At 37.8% G+C, this 17427-nt stretch overlaps 1 protein-coding gene across 1 annotated transcript; it reads left to right on the forward strand.

The window, feature by feature from the left end:
• Positions 1-11815: 11815 nt before the first annotated feature.
• On the forward strand, positions 11816-13597 carry LOC107304003 (transcription factor BHLH156-like). Its single transcript, XM_040522932.1, has 3 exons — positions 11816-12259; positions 12381-12824; positions 13478-13597. Exons 1-3 carry the CDS (start codon positions 11816-11818, stop codon positions 13595-13597), a joined length of 1008 nt encoding a protein of 335 aa, XP_040378866.1.
• The last annotated feature ends 3830 nt before the right edge of the window (positions 13598-17427 follow it).

Below are 17427 nucleotides of genomic sequence, written 5' to 3' on the forward strand. Positions count from 1 at the left end.
TGTTCTGCAGATATTTGTTTCGAACTGTTTGATTGGTATATTTAATCGACTATGCTATCTGTTTCAGTACATATGAACTTTATTATTGCCTATTATGCGCAAGGTTTGCAAAACCGACGGAGACCTGTTCAGATTTCATGAAATTCCGACTTCTTAACCGGTCTGATAACACAAATCAGAAAAAAAAATCAAACTGAATTTTATTTTTATTTTTGACGATTTCTCCTGTTTTTGTTGAATCATCAAAGGTGTCTTGGCCATACAACCGCTTAGTGTTTTTTGTCAAGTTCAAAAAATAAGGAGACTGAATTTTATTCTGTACAAAATTTCTCCAGTTTACGTTGATTTATCAAAGGTTTTTTAAAAATCAGATATACCTCTAGCGAGTGGTATTTAATATGGTATATGGACTGTAAACCTTGGACCACAAGAGCAAGGCTAATAATATAGTTAACAAGCTGGATATAAGATTTTTTATAGTCTTCTCTTAGCCCATATATAGTAGTTAGCTCTTTATCATTAATACAAGACTCTCATGTCACTCTTACAGAGTTTTTTTTACTTCTTGTGACTGAGCTGGCTACAAGCTTACAGCCCGCTTACACTCTCTCATCTCCTCTCTCTCCTCCACATAAGTATTTAGCTAGCTTATAGCCTGCTATTATACTTGCTCTAAAGCTATTTATAAGTCATTTAAGTGGCTAACCAAATCTCTCATTTGTTTGATTGGCTTAGGTCAGTCTCAATGGAAATTTCATGGACAATAAATATGGTGTTATGTAGATATTTTTGTTGATGTGACAACGTATTAGTGAAGAGAGAGATGAAATAAATTTCATGGAGATGAAACATTATATGCACGGTTACCTAAACAGTTTGTCTCTTATATGTAACTTAGGAAGCAACAATAGATAAAACTATGTATTAAGAGATGAGTGTTTTATTATAGTTTTAAACTTTTTAAATGATATATCACTTTAAATAATTATATTATAAAACTTACATCAAGTATGTCCGTCGTCTCGAATACTGAGTGTGAAGGTAGGTATAGGGCCCGGGGGAAGCTAAGCACCTGACTTGGAGCTTTCATGTATCCCAACGGATGCAATTAAGAAGAGTGCTAGTCATGGACTCAAAATGAAGTTGTGATGCTTTGGAATTAGCGCCTCAGTCGTGTGACACAAAAAACAGTCTTTCTTCGCGAAGCGTCCATAGGTCATTTTCAGTGCAATGTTTTAAATGTAGGAGTATGGCTTTTTTTAACAGTGTCATGTTATTAGAATATATTTGAGCCTTTATGGTTTTATTGGCTATCATATAAATTTTAATATTGCACCTAAATAATTAATAGAAGCTGATTAAACGTTATTAGAGTTTGTCACTGATGTGAACATCTGATGCGACGGCGAGTATACTGTATTTTTTGGTGGTCTAAGTCTCTATTATGGTCAGATCAAGCTCAGCATGAATCTGCATGGACACAAAACGCCTATAGCAGCAGCATTATCTTGCTGATCATGATACGAAACCCAAACCCCGACGCAATGCGATGCAACAGCTAGCTTAAGCTAGACGAGTGGTTCTTTGTTTCCTCTGACTTATCCCTGCCACGTCGAATATTTAAATATTTATTAAAAATATTTATTATAGACTATTAATAGAACACATCTTATACTCTGGACTATTCCGTGAGATAAATCTATTGAGTCTAATTAATCTATAATTAGCGAATATGGTGCTACAGTAAACATTTGCTAATCGTGAATTAATTAGACTTAAAAATTTATCTAATAAAATAGCTTTTATTTATGTAATTAATTTTATTTAGATATATTTAATATTTCTAATTAATGTCCAAATATCTAATGTGACAATGTGACAAGGGAAAAAATAAATCTCTGGAGCCACCAGCAACCAACCACACCATGCGCATCTGCCAGCAAGACAGAACTGGCCATGGCCGGTGATTACGTGAATTAACCGGCGCATGGCCCCATCATCGCAGCTGACGACGACGACGGCGCAGCTGACGACGACGACGACGACGACGGCGCCGCTGACCGCCGCCTGCCTGCCGCCGCGCGCGCGCGCGCTCGCCGCCGCGTGCGGTGTGCTCGTGCCTCCACGGTCCGGTCTTGTGGCTATTTAACTATTCGCCTTAATTTGCTTTGCTGCTGCTGATGCAACGCACAAGATGATATACAAAATAGAATTTACTCCCTCATCCCCCAATTATATATAGAGAGAGAATTTTTGAGAATAAATTTGGAAACTTATACCCTCGTCTTTTCGTTTACGCATGTGCTTATAAATCAAAACTTAAATTTCAAATCTTTAATTTGGAGTTGATTTTGAATTTTTTCATTGGAGTTTATTTTTAGCATTTTCTTTAGATTGGTAAGAACGCACGTATAAAAGTTTTATTCCACCATTTGTAAATATGCCGTTTCGCTTATTCCTCGAATAAGTCAAAAGATGAGCAAAAATATGTTTATGTTTATATTCATCATTAGAGTTTAACTTTTTTGGACAAAGAGGGTAAGACTCAGCCAATCATTAGAGTTTAAATTCCTTTGTGTTGTTGTTTCTTTTGTGTTCTTGAATGGTGTCAGCTGTACCTGGGGAGAAGGAGAAGAAGTTAAGAGGGAATGGTTTTTCTTTTTGTTTACTTTTATGCTATCCGGAGTTCATCTATGTTTTTTTTTTATTTCAGTTGGTATGTAGTATGCATTGTTTCTGGTCGAGGTTCATCTGGCTGTCACTCTCCCAAAGATGAGAGCTTCAATCTGAATATGTCATGCATCCCATCTTCTTTATTTTGGTTTTGTTTCATGTTTTTTTCAGGTTCGGCCGTCGGTGTTGTCACTCATTGGGGGTATGTTTCGAGAGCTTTCCATTCAGAAGATGCTTACTGGCCATGTTGAATAATTGGTACAACTAACAATGCTCAAGCTTTTTTAGAATTTGTTCATTTTTTGAATTCACAATGTTCATCGCGGGGGGGGGGGGGGGGGGGGGGGGGGGGTTCTTGTTGCATCGTTTGTTTTGAAGAAGATACAGAGTATAAGGCATCCTTAAGTGAGATTTGTTCCAACAAAAAAAACCTCGAGGTACCGGTATCTCACGGTACTAAATCATTTCTCATCATTAGATCTAGCTAAGCAGGATGGATATTGTTAGATCCAACGATAAAAAAACGATTTGGTACCATGAGATATCAGTACCTCGAGGTACTTTTTGTTTAACTGTAGCAAATCTCTCCTCCAGTAGTCTTGTCTAAGAGGATGGATAGACATGAAAACTTCTTTTAATATATTTTAAGGCCTCCTTTGGAACGGAGGAATTTTGTAAGAATTTTAGGGAAATGAGCTGATTCTTCTAAAACCATGTGAGTCCTAGCCACTGGAATTGGTTCTCTTCTCCCTAATCCCTATAAGCCACAAACGGTATTAGACTTCAGTGTAAGCATTTCCTTCAAGCAAGTCATCTCAAGTTTGAAATTCTAGAGAATAGCTCCGATCAACCCATTTTAGTTTGGTTCTGCAATTCAATGCAAAATCCTATCTAGGACATATATTCACATGCAAGCAGCAAAATTTTATTACCAAATTTGAACGGGTAAGCAATAGTATGAAATGAGTCTGGTAGGATTCGTACATTCGAAAGGAGCCCGAAACGTTGGTTAGTTGAGATGTATGACCAAATATCAAGGTTTTAGATAAGGATTAACCAGAGCGTCGACGGACGTGCCCTACTATCGCCCAAGACCTAGGGCGACCCAGACGGGTGACTAGGCCACCGACCGCCGCCACACCCTCCCTCATCCAACGACGGTGGTAGGGGTTCAACCGGTGTGGTCATGACCCTGACGGACGGGGGTGGCGTGGAAAGGCACTAGGCTGGGTGGCAACGGAAGATGAGGACAACCAGCAGTGGAAGATGAGGGTGGATAGATTTAGCGTCAAAATAAGAGGATCTGCCACCCTTGTGGATGGATCTGGTCAAAGGGGTAGAGGTGGTAGCAGGAAGGAGGCGGCGGGAGCAGGTTGCCAACCGTTGCAACCCTCGACGATCTCACAAGATCAAGGGCACATGCATAATGACAATGACGACGCGAAGGTATGGGGAGGCCCAGATCTGGACGGACCCCCGTGTAGGATGACCAAGACAGCAGGGCGACCACAGTAGGTGTCAGTGACCAAGCGAGGGGAAGTTGCCCTTCCAGGCTGTCCCCTTGGGGTCGTCCCTCACTGGTTTCACCGTGGGCTTTCATATGATGGTAGCAATGGGTTAGGGCCCCTCTCTGGTGCTCTTGTTGTGGGATGTTGGCAACACAAGTGTCTTTGTGTGCTAGTAGGGAGAAGAAAGCAACTTGTTTGACCACAAAGAAGTGATGTGTCGGTCATCGTTTTTTACGAGTTGGTTGCATGAGGGTGGAGGGGGAACTACAGGTGAAAACCAAGTCAGGACATTGGCCGATTGACAATAGTGATGCTCGTGGACACTACTACCCTCCTTGGAGGCATCATCATGGTTTTGTTTTCCCTTCTACGCACACCGGATCTTTGAGTAAAAACCTTGTTTTGTTTTGGATGAGCGGTGGCGGCGTTTCACGTCACGTCCCATTTGGGGTTGTCGTTTTGGAGAATATACCTCGTGCAACATTGGTCACTACTGACCTTCTGTGTTGGCTTAGTTGTTGTGCATGCTTAGTAGGTTTGTCGAGGCCTTTTCGCCTTGCTTCCCGTTGTTCTGTTAGTGACTGAGTAGCTCTCTTTGTTTTTTTTCCTTTGTGGAGTCGGAGCTACTTCATTGTTGGAGGTGTGGTGAAGCTCGGCAACAATAACATATTGTAGTCTCCGGCTTAGTGTGTGTTAGCTTTAGCCGTGTGGAGAAAACAATGCTCTGGTGGCTTCGGCTGGTGTCCAACATATATAGTCGGAGCTAGTTGTTCATCTTGATGGCAATATTGACAACATTGACGCATTTATTGTGAAGTCAAAGCTATTGTGTCGTTTGGATGGCAAGCTTGGAAACTATGACACACTTTTGCAAACTAGGACCTGATTTGTCGCTTTGGTGGAAAACCTATGTTGGGCTCTGTTGCTTGGCGGACTTCTCTCATCTATTTTTTTTTTATTTTTCTGTAATCATGTCTGGATTTGCTCTGCTTATGTGAAATAAAATTGCTAGTTCTCTGGCCGGTTTGGTTTCAAAAAAGTATCAAGGTTTTAAATATCTGGCTAAAGCTGTTTGAGGAGGGTATAACTATTTGTTCTCATGTACAATTAGCTACTATAGCCCTATTTAACCTGCTATTGGCTGTTTTAGGAGACCAATCGCTAAATGTCTTGGCCCGCTATCTGGAACACTGCAAATGCAAAAGTCAGGTAAACCACTAGATGTCTATATAATTCAGTTAAATTTGTACATTAGTAAAAACTTCTCATTTTAGATTTTATGTATTATATGCAACATAATTAACCATATGATACACTTCCTTAAGGAACATAAATAGACAATATTAGTTCAAACAAGTTTCCAATATTCTTGTTTTTCTCGGTTGATCTTATGCTCTTCCTTCTGTTCTGTTCTAACCTATCCATTCCCCATTTCTCCCCTTTCTATAGACTTCTGTCCCTACAATTTACCTTCTTGTTTGTTCCTGGCTAGAACTTTTCAGCTTGTCTCTGTCACAAAATATAAAAGAAAAACTCACAATGTCATGGCCATTTTGTGTGTATTTTTTTTTGTATATATACACTTCAACAAGCAGTACTTATATGAAACTACTCTAGAAGTTTCCAATCAAAGCTTCCTCATCGACCATGTCACAATAGGATTGTTTAAAAATGGTTGAGCCTTGGCCTTTGGGGTACAGTATTATTTGGCTTGCTTTGGAGCAGAGTGCAGAGTTGAACATCAGACAAGATGATTACTCAGCACATCAACTAAAAATATTTGTGGGTTTGTTAACGATGCAGCAAATTCATATTCCATCTCCCAAAAGGCATGACACAATTAACAAGTTTCAGTGATTGCATGGCTGGATAAGGCAAATATTCGCCACACAGTTTGGAATATATTTACAATAAAAATGTAAGTAACACTTGTGAGACAGAATATTCTATATCGATTTTAAATGTAAAAGTTAATTATATGACCTAGTTTCTTACATGAAAAAAATAGCACTTAAGATTTGCTGTGTTCTGTATGTGTTATATACTCGATTGAAAAGAATTGGCACTCTGAATTTTAGCATTTCTTCTGTCACTAGGGGACAACAATGTTTTGGCAACAGCACCAAATTACCTTTTGTAATTAACAGTGGTAGCTTAGTACTTTAAAAAAGTAGTGCACTCTCATTAATTTTCCTACTGACTGATCTGAACCTAGTGTGGCCCTGGTGCATAACTGCACTATCATAATTGAGAGAGGAGACATTAAACTTCCATAGGAGAGAAAAAAAAAATGGGACTATAGTGGACAATGTTAGGTCATCGCTGTACTTAGATGCCTATAGAGCAGATGAAGCTTACCCCCCCCCCCCTTTTTTTATTTGTTGTTAAAAAGGGAGGCATATTTTAAATCTTCGAGGGAATGCCTCTTGTATATTCTCAACTCCTCCGATCCAGCTTAATTATGCAGAATACTGAAGAGATCTAATAACCTTGATACAATATTCACATGTTACACTAAAAAAATTCAAGTGTAAAAGTAAAACCGAGTCACATGAGAAAAATAAAAGAGCAGTATGGTCAATTTTGTTTCCTCTTGTGAAGTGTGTATGGAGTTTAGACATGAAAATTTTGTGACATGATAAATTCAACCATAGAATAATATTTTTCAAATTATTTTTCTTCTTAAGTACTTGGATTGCATTTGAAGTGTGGTGACATCCATGTAAGGGTTTGAATGGCTTTCCCATCTCAAAGCTAATTCAAGCATATGCTCAAGCTCACATTGGAATGAGGCAAATCTAGAAAGATGGGATCTGATTCAATTCTAACAGAAAATCTAGACACCTCAAATAAGTAGCTTTGTTATCTAGTTTGTTTCACACCTCTGTACTTCTGAACACACAACAGCATTTCTGTTTGCATATATTATGTTAAAGAAAAGGTGAATGCCCACCAAATTAATGATTGTATCGACTTATCACAAATCACTTCAACACAAAATGAAATCGATTAGAGCATAAGCAAGTCCATTAAGGAGTAAGAAGAAACCACAAGATTCCCCTTGGTTGTTGTCATGCTGATGCATGTACTCCAAATATTTCCCATAAACTAACTCCTGACCAGAGCAACGATCGATGGTGATCTCTGTGATTAGTTAATGCCTTGCGTCTAATGCTAATTAAAATATAAATTAAGAGATACACAATCATGTAGCTATTTTATTTTGTACCAGCTTTTCAACTGTGCTAGCTACTTCAAGGGCCACATGGAGTTCTGTATATGGATGGATGCTTTGTTTTGTCAAAATGGTCGGAGCAATAGAACCTTAAACCTAGTTACTGCAGCATTACATCCTAAACCGATTATCTTTAACAGGAAGGATAAATGACGTTAATCTCTCTGACCATTTTTGTTTGTCACTTGACAATGACCTACTCCTTACTTTCTGGGTAAAACTAGCTCAGGATTTGCCTTTCATTTATGGAATAATTAACTTTTTGCCACTCTTAGAAATGGCACTAACATATTTGCCACTGGGCCCATATGTCATAGACACGTGAGGCCCCACGTGTCATAGAAAGCGGATGGCAAATATGTTAGGTGTCATTTCTAAAAGTGGCAAAAAGTTAAATGCCCCTTCATTCATGGTTTCTAAACCGGGCTACCATTACCCGTGAAGTCACTCAGTTTACCTCCTGACACACATTATGAAACCAATTTTTACGGATGCCTTCTGTTTTACTGTAGGACATTACAAAAATCTACCTACGATAATGACAAGAGGGTATTATGGTTAAAAACTACTTGCAAAGATCGACTTTCATAAGTGGTTCCTTAATTGAACCGCTCCTGTAAATAGTATTACCTTCGTTTCACGATGGATGCTTATGAACATATATATATAAACAATATACATTGATATATAGATAAATCTAATTATAGCCAAAACATTTTACAGTATAAAACTAATGGAAACGGAGGGAGCAAGTAAATAGCTATGGTTGCTTGCACCATCCTATCCTAAGGCCGCGTTCGTCCAGGGGTGTTAAGTTAACTTGTCTCGGCATGAAAAACATAATAATAGATTAGTACATGATTAATTAATTATTAAAAAAATATAAAATTGATTAATGAAATTTTTTAAAACAACTTTCCTATAGAAAATTTTTGTAAAATATACACCGTTTAGCAGTTCGGGAAACGTACACGCGGAAAACGAGAGAGGTAAGTTAACTTATACCGCCGAGCGAACGCGGCCTAAATATGATGGCTATAGTATGGAAAGAGGTACACGATATATTCTACTAGGATGGTAAATTACAAAGAGGACGATTTTTAGGGGCTTTAGATTTATTATCAAGAAAGGAGTTTTCGATTTATCCTCACCCTATTTGAAGTGTGTTTTGCTAAAGAACCTACACATGATTCTATAAAATTGCAATGTGCCATTTTACTAGTCATACAAGCATGGTTACAATATAATTCACCAAGGACACATTTGACATTAAAGTTATTTTCCATTCCCACTGAATAGAAAGTTTGCTGCAAATTATAAACTCAAACCTAAACTGCATTCGTACGGTCTAGTCCTTTGCCATGTTAGTTTTTTATATGGAATATTTATCTTTCTGCAAAGTCCACTTGTTATACAACTTGGGTGTATAAACTAATAAGTACCTTCCGTCCTATCATTACTGACAATTAAGCAATCATGTGGACATAAGAGCAAGCTGTGAAAGTATAAGCAGTCAATTATTGAATCAGATCCTTCAAGGAAAAAGTGAATACAATAAGATCCATAAAAGGAGAGAATAAAATAAGTTTGAGTGCTAGTATTTGATCATGTACTTCTGCTCTTCATCTAGAATCCTAAGTACACACTAACAATATCTGAATTCCACAAAAAGAGAAGAAAGAAAACACCATTCAAAATGTATGCAATAGTTTTCTCAAAAGGACTATTCAATGTATAGTTAACTACTCCATCATGTCACAAGAGCATGTCATGTTTCACATCACATTTCCAAATTTTGAACATCAATATTCAAATAGTTTAGACTGTATGCATGAAAATTATATTCAAAATTCAAATATTTTCGTTGAATATATTACATTTTAGTAGCACTGGAAACTAATTTTCTTGCTTAGATTTGTGGTTAGCAAGAGTTTCCAAGCATCAATGCATTTCTACTGTAAAATTGTAATGCATCTAAATAGTGAATGACGAATTCACAATACCATTGTCCATCAGCAGAGGTGGACACCCTCATCTTTAAACTTACGCTTATAAGACAAAATTTTAATTTTTTAACCTTAATTTGGAGTTGATTTTTGGGTTTTTCTAACCTTGGATTTTAGATCGCTAAGAACACGTATATAAAAATTTTATTCATAGATTATTTTTCGTTTGCAATTATACCGTTTTCACTTATTCTTCTAATAAGCCAAAAGATGGACACCGGAGCTTCATCAAGAAAAAATGATTCATAGCCCCCTTCCAGCTTTACAGGAATTACAATAAAGTCATTGGTTTTATCACTTTAGTATTGACCAGGTAGGAGTAGCAAAATAGCTTCTGCTTTACAAAAGATTTTCCCAATGGTCCCGTGAAAGTTACAATAAAACATAGGGCTTGTTCGGTTTGGAGAAAAAACAAAGTATTTGAATTCTTAAGTATTAATTCCTATGAGCTATATTTAATTTGTAAGGAATGAAGTATAGGAAAATCGAAAGAAAATTTCTTTCATGCATGTTGTAGAGAAAAAACAAATTAAATTTCATATCTACTTCAATATCTTGAAAAAATTCGTACATATTTGGTGTGCATATTTATTCATATTCTTCTATTTTTTTTTCTATTTCTATGGGTCAAAATTCATCAAAACAAAAAAAAACCCTAACCTTGCAGTATAAATGACTCCTCAGGCATTTAACATTTTTGGTAATAGGTAGTTGGTGCATGATAATTAAGTAACAACTTCCTTCAGTTTGATAATTTGTGTTGTTTTAGATAATAACACGGTCATCAGTACCTATTTTTGACTTTGATTATCTATTATAATATATAAAAAATAAATAAATTTTACTTTAATTAAAGCATTTTGTTACACTCATCTTCACATGCTAAGCTACTGTCTTCGAACTACTCCATCCGTTTCATAATATAAGATGTTTGACTTTTTGCTAGTAATGTTTGACTATTTGTTACTTACTTTATTATCAAAAAAAAGCTTTAAGCACGACTTGTCATTTTTTATATTTGTACTAAATTTTTAAATAAGATAAATGCTCAAACGTAGCAATAAAAAAGTCAAACATCTTAAAATATTATGAAACGGATGTAGTAATACTTTAAAAGTTATCGGTAGTTAAAGTTTCAAAAGCTCAACTTCATGTTATCCAAAACTATACGAATATGGAATCCAATGGAGTATTACAAATTACAAATTTTGAAATTTTAAATGATTATGAAGAAACTTCTATATAGATTTTTTTTCAGAAAAAAACTCTTAATGCTGGCTTGGGTATCATGTCATGATAATATAGCACTTTCTTTTTTACGTTACATTTGAAGTTACTTCCTCCTTACGATATAAAACTTTTTAGGTTTACGTTGGTTCATATAAACGTTAATGAACACATACAAACCTACACTAATCATTAGGTGAATATAGACATTGAAACTTTTTTTAGCTTAGAACGGAAGTAGGTAGAGTAGTAAAATGGAACGTGGCCTCGCGGAATTCATGGTGCCTTGCCTCAATATAACTTTTTTTTTCTTTCACCGGCCGGCAGCAAGCATTATCTTGTTTCTGTTAGAAATATGTTGAAACTTCGATTAATTAGTTAGAGTCAAAGCCTTAACTTACCTTGCCACACGCATTTCAAGAACGACCGTACGTGTAGAGACAAGTTAATTTTGAGCAAGAATTTTTAGACTTCCATAGGAAGAGAGGTCAGGGGGCGATTAAAAAAAAGGCTTTTTATAGAATTGTTTATAGCAATATAAAATCTAAGGTTAAAAGAATAAACTATAATAAAAATTCTAAAATATAATTTTGAGCAAGAATTTTTAGACTTCCATAGGAAGAGAGGTCAGGGGGCGATTAAAAAAAAGGCTTTTTATAGAATTGTTTATAGCAATATAAAATCTAAGGTTAAAAGAATAAACTATAATAAAAATTCTAAAATATACACTAAATTTAAGATTAAAATTTTAAATTTTAGCTTATAAATATATATATAAAAAAATGAAGCTGCAGTTCACTAATGACCTAAGGTATCTAACCCCGTGCCTTTGCACGCGTACGGCTTACTAACAATCAGAATCCATATCTTTTTTCTTCTACTTATATTTATAATCTAAAATTTAAATTTTTAATCTTAAAACTAGAGTTAAGTTTGGGCTTTTTTTTACTGAAGTTTATGTTTCAGCCTTACACACACAAAAAACACACAAAAAGATTCGAGATTCCTTCCACACACGCACACACTTGCAGAGCTGCTTACTCTATATAAAAAGCTCACCACTTTGAGGCCAAGATAAGCTTAATTAGCTCCTTAAGCCGCTGACAATTAATTATATCCAAAACAGCGCACCAATCCACCATCACCGAGCTAGTTTTGCAGCAACCATGGAACACCACCACCTGCTGCAACTGTCGTCGCCGCCGCCGCCGCCGCCGGCGCACCTCACGATGAGCCCTGGCTTCTTCGACGTCGGCGTCGCCGGCAGCGGCGACTGGGTGGAGGAGCTCATGCGTCTCGGAGAGCTGTTCGGCGTCGGCGTCGGCGGCGGCGAGGATGGTGGTGGTAATGCCGCCGCCGTCGTTGAGGATCAGGTGCTGTGCGTGTGGCAGGAATGCGAGGGCGGTGGCTCGCCGGAGCAGCCTAGCTGCGGGGGTGAGGTGAGCGCTCCTTGCGGCGGCGAGGTCGCCTGCCGCGACAACGACGGCGAGAACTCGGCGACGAGGAAGAGGCGGGACCGGTCCAAGACGATCGTGTCGGAGCGGAAGAGGAGGGTCCGCATGAAGGAGAAGCTCTACGAGCTCCGAGCCCTCGTCCCCAACATCACCAAGGTCAGTGCTCGCTCTTGCTGCTTTTGCAACGACGGCGACGGCGACGGCGACGACGACGACGCCATGGCCATGCGTGCGATCAGTAGCTCAATTGCTTGAATTGCGATCGATCCCGTCGCAGATGGACAAGGCGTCGATCATCGCCGACGCCGTGGTGTACGTCAAGGACCTGCAGGCGCACGCCAGGAAGCTCAGGGAGGAGGTCGCCGTGCTCGAGTCGCGCCCGGCCGCGACGTCGCCGTCAGCCGTTCGACGGCAGCCGCGGCAACCACGCGGCGGGCGCGCGGCGGCGCGCGCCAACGACGACGCCGAGAGCAACGGCGCCCCCGCCGCCGTGACGACGACGACGGCGCATGGCGCGAGGGTGACGCACGTCGGCGCGGCGCGGGTCGGCGAGGGGCGGTTCTTCGTGACGGTGGAGTGCGAGCCAGTACCGGGCGGCGGCGGAGGAAGCGTGGCGGCGGCGTCGCTCTGCGCCGCCGTGGAGTCGCTGTCGTGCTTCAAGGTGGAGAGCTCCACCCTCGGCTGCTCGCCGGACCGCGTCGTGTCAACTCTCACCTTCAAGGTACGTATCATAGGTGACTACGTGTCACACGTACCACTAATTCACCTAACCAATGTAATTATCCTCTTGACCACATCTGCCACGTCAATTAATCATCACAAGTTAACCGGTTACTTCATTTAACTATCCTCTCAGTCTTGGGATGTTTCTTTAAGCACTATTTTTTTTAAATATTACATCTACATCTTTTCGCTTCTTCTTATATTTATAAGTCAAAATTTGAATTTTTCACTTAAATTTAAAATTGATTTTCGGTTTTTTTCATCATAATTTTTTTTCAGTTTTTACTTCGCTAGGAACATATTTATAAAAGTTTTATTTATAAATTATTTTTGTTTGCAAATATTCTATTTGACTTTTTAACTAAAAAAAACCAAACAATGACCTTTTCACTTAGAAGAAGCCATACAAGCATATATTACAAAGGTCGCGAATCAAAAAACTATAACTGACATAATAATTAAAGGACAAAACAACTATTACCCTATTTTTTGTTATGACATGGTTTGTCTTTTCTTATATTCATATTAATATATATATATATATATAAAAGTTTATAAATGAATTAAAACAGAATATTTTATAACCTGAAACAAAACTAGAGTACTTACAACATTGACCTCTGTTGATTAGTTACTTATGTATGGATATAGGTAGCCAGTGAAGCAGAGGATGACGCAGCGGCGATCAGCGAATGCACGGTGAAGCTGTGGGTGATGGCGGCTCTTCTCAAGGAAGGGTTCCGGCCCCAACCAACGGTCCAGATCTCCTGATCCGCACACCAACCAGCTAATCCCCACCTTTGGATCGAACGGCTTCGTCTACTCTCTCTATCTCTAAATGTTTAACAGTATTGAATTTTTTATATGCGTTTGACTGTTCGTCTTATTCAATTTCTTTATAAAATATATAAAGCTATATATATGCATAAAAGTATATTTAATAATAAATAAAATGATATAAAAATAATTAACAATTATGTAAAATTTTAGAATAAGACGAATAGTCAAACATGTATAAAAAAGTCAACGTTGTTAAACATTTAGGGACGGAGGGAGTATTATACTTACCTCCGGTCGCTAATATTTGACACTTCCAACAAGTAAATTCACTGGCTTTTGTCTAAAGTTGTTTATCCTAACGACAAATATTAAAGTCTGGAGGTAGTACTACCGTTCATGTGTAACATGGTCTGACTGATGGTGAAGAGGTTACTTAAAAGCGTGCAATTTCTATTTGAATAAATAGTGGTACAAAAGGATACATATTGTTGTGTTAAGTTTGTGCCGGTTTTATTTCAGGAGCTGGCATGTGTTTGTATGTATGCATCTTACAATAGGATTAATTTTTCGCTCCTAAGTTGGCTGTCCTGTTGTTGTATTTACTAGAAAAGGGGTGATCAAAACGACCGATTTGTAAAAAAACAATTTATAAATAAAAATTGTATATATGTATTCTTAACGAACTAAAAGCAAGGCTGGAAAATAAATTTCAGTGAAAAACTCAAAATTAAATTTAAATTTAAGGTTGAAAATTCAAATTTTGGCTTATAACTACAAACATAAGTGAAAAGATGGGGTGAAAATTAGTAACACTTGTTCAAATAACCTTTTTTTTTTTGTAAAAAAGGCTTACGCACTTTGATAAGAGATTGGGGAGATTACATGGCAAAGATGTGACCTGGACCAGATGTGTATGTGAGTACTGATGTAAATTAGTAACAGTAATACGGCTTAGGAAAGAACCATCTATGATTGGAAGGGAACTTAGGGTCATAACCAGTGAAATGATCAAGTTAAGGGCTGTTTTATAGTCTCCTAACAGTTCTGTTGTCGCTTTCAACAGCAGTTGGTAGTTAGTATTTGGATTGGAGCCAACCTTTACCAAATCCATGTACTAGCTATTAAGGTAAATCTACCTACCAATATTCTATAGTGCCCAAAACCAAAGATTTGGCACTCCCAAAATTTTGGTAAGGATCGGAATCATAATGATAGTTGGAAGTTATAACTCATTTACCAAATTACCCACTTCTATATGTACCATATGGAGTTAAATGAAATATATGATGAATCAGGTTCCTAATCTTAGTCTAAAATGCGAGAAGCCTAAATAAGATTGCTCACCATCAAATAACCCAATTGCTCCCCACATTAATTCAAAACTAGGCCCTGTTGGGCAACTGCTGAGGATTCTGAAAAGCGGTTCGTGAGTATTTGATTTTGTTAAGAATATGAACAAGTTGGATTACCCAGCTTTTGGTTACTAATTTTGTTTCTAAATATTGCAACAACCAAGGCTCATAATTTGAATCCAAAGTAGGATCTAGACTATTTTTAAAGTGTGTTTGGCATGGATCTAACTCCATAGTGCAGCTGTGGAGAAGTCTGAACCTCCCTCCAACTTTCTAGTTCATTTTTTTTATTCACTCAAACCCGCTCTTTGCTCACTTTTAGTTTGGTTAGACTCCAGCTTAAAGAAAGAAAATAGATGTGATACATAGAGCTCGCCAAACATGCCTTTAGAGAGTTGTAGATTGAGTACCTGAAATTGCCATGACCCCTCCAAACAGGGCCTTAAAGCATCCCTAACAGCTCATTTAAATTTAGTCATCCATATTTTTATTTGGATGATCATCTAAACTAGTTTCATCCGTCATATCTATTTATACTCCACTAGATCATTCATATATGACATCCTCTATATTTTTTTGAGGATGGAGAGAGATCATCTAAATATAAATGTTCTCTCTCCTAATATGGATGACCTCTAAATCTCTCCTAATATGGATGACCTCTAAAAATAGATGATAGGATAACCGTTCTGTTGGAGCTCAATTTATAATTTTTATTCTCTATTTTCAGAATAGAGGATGGGATAGATGAGCTGTTCGGATGCTCTTAGGGATCAAACCGGCTGATAAATCCAATTTACCCCTATCTATGGAAGCTACTTCCTCCATTCCTGAAATTCCTCCATCCCTAAAAAAGACAGCCTTTCGGTTTCCTTGTCGAGTGTTTGATCATCCGTCTTATTTGAAAATTTTTTAAATTTTTTTAAAAAATAGTCACGCATAAAGTATTATTTATGTTTTATCATCTAATAAAAATAAAAATATTAATCGATTTTTTAATAAGACGAAGAGTCAAACATTATATCTAAAAATTAAAAAAATGATTTATTTTGGGACGGAGGAAGAATGCAACAATGGGAAAACCTTTATGAATTTCTACGGAATATATAATCTTACTCAGGATGATAGTGAATGGCATTACATATGGGACAATGCATCTTACAAATCAAAGAGAGTTTATGATCTGCACTTTGAACATTTTCAAGCTGAAGTCCCTTTAGTGTTGATCTGGGAAAGCAAGCGCACTATGAAGTACAAAGTTTCCCTGTGGTAGTTATTGAATGACATGTTAATACCATGGATATGCTACAGAGGAGACATTATGAAATACAAAGTGGCCAAGAATGTGTATTGTGTATGGATGCTCTTAGAAGATCTCATGCATATGTTTTTTTCTTGCACTTTTGCACAAAGATGATGGAACAATTGGAAAACACATACGTTTTATGAATATCCTCTAGGATGCAAGGAGATGTTTTCAACAAATTTTTATTAGAAGTTGTGGGGGTTGATTGTTTGGCTTTTTTTATAGAAAAAACCAAATGATATATTTGCAAAAAATAATAATTTGTAAATAAAACTTTTATACATGTATTTTCAACGATCTAAAAGCCAATCCTAAAAAATAAATTTTAGTGAAAAAACCCAAAAATCAATTCTAAATTTAAATTTGGCATAGAAGCATAAGGAAAAGAAAAAAGATGGGGTGCATAGCTTTCTAGAGTTTATGCTGTAGAAGGAATGATCTCATTGTTGACAATGTGAATCCAACATTTATTTCTTGGAAAACCACTTCTAGGAGGAGTTTGCTCTACTCGTGCACTGTGCACAGAGCAGTGAAGTAGCTAAGAGGTCGTTGTTCTCTTTTTTCAGACAAAAATCCAAACCAACATATTTAAAAATTTCCGACGAAATGGGCATCGATATATTTAAAAACCTTGCATAGTCCTTTTCTTTTTCCTCACTGTAAATATATTTTCACACTCATTGTAACTATATATTCATAGTACTTTTCTTTTCCCTCGTCGTAAATATATCCTGTAAATATTATATTCTCTTTAATAGTAAATACATTAGGAGCCCCTCCTGCTGTTTATCAGGGAAAATAAACAGCGCACTAGCTCCATCCCACTCTCACCATTTAGCCCACTAACGTGAGCCTAAAATGGGCTATGATTGAAGCCCACTAAAGCCCACTGCACTCCCGGCCCACACACAAGGCAGCCCAAGCCCAACATCACCCAGGCCCATCTGCACATCCTGGCCCACACACATGGCAGCCCAAGCCCAACACCACCAAGGCCCATCTGCACATCCCAGCCCACACACAAGGCAGCCCAAGCCCAAAACCCAACCCCATCTTTCCATTCTCCCCGAAACCTCCTTCCTCGCTCGCTTCGCCTCTCTCCCCAAACCCTAGCTCCCGAGTCCATCTCCCCACCGAGATCAGATCTCGCCTCCGCCTCCGCC

This window comes from Oryza brachyantha, chromosome 4 (assembly GCF_000231095.2).
Source record: "Oryza brachyantha chromosome 4, ObraRS2, whole genome shotgun sequence".
In the NCBI taxonomy this organism is placed as follows: domain Eukaryota; kingdom Viridiplantae; phylum Streptophyta; class Magnoliopsida; order Poales; family Poaceae; genus Oryza; species Oryza brachyantha.

Coding starts and splice junctions, on each gene's coding strand:
- LOC107304003 (XM_040522932.1), top strand. CDS start 11,816: ATGGAACACCACCACCTGCTGCAACTGTCGTCGCCGCCGCCGCCGCCG. Junction 12,260..12,380: donor TCGTCCCCAACATCACCAAG/GTCAGTGCTCGC, acceptor ATCCCGTCGCAG/ATGGACAAGGCGTCGATCAT. Junction 12,825..13,477: donor TGTCAACTCTCACCTTCAAG/GTACGTATCATA, acceptor GTATGGATATAG/GTAGCCAGTGAAGCAGAGGA.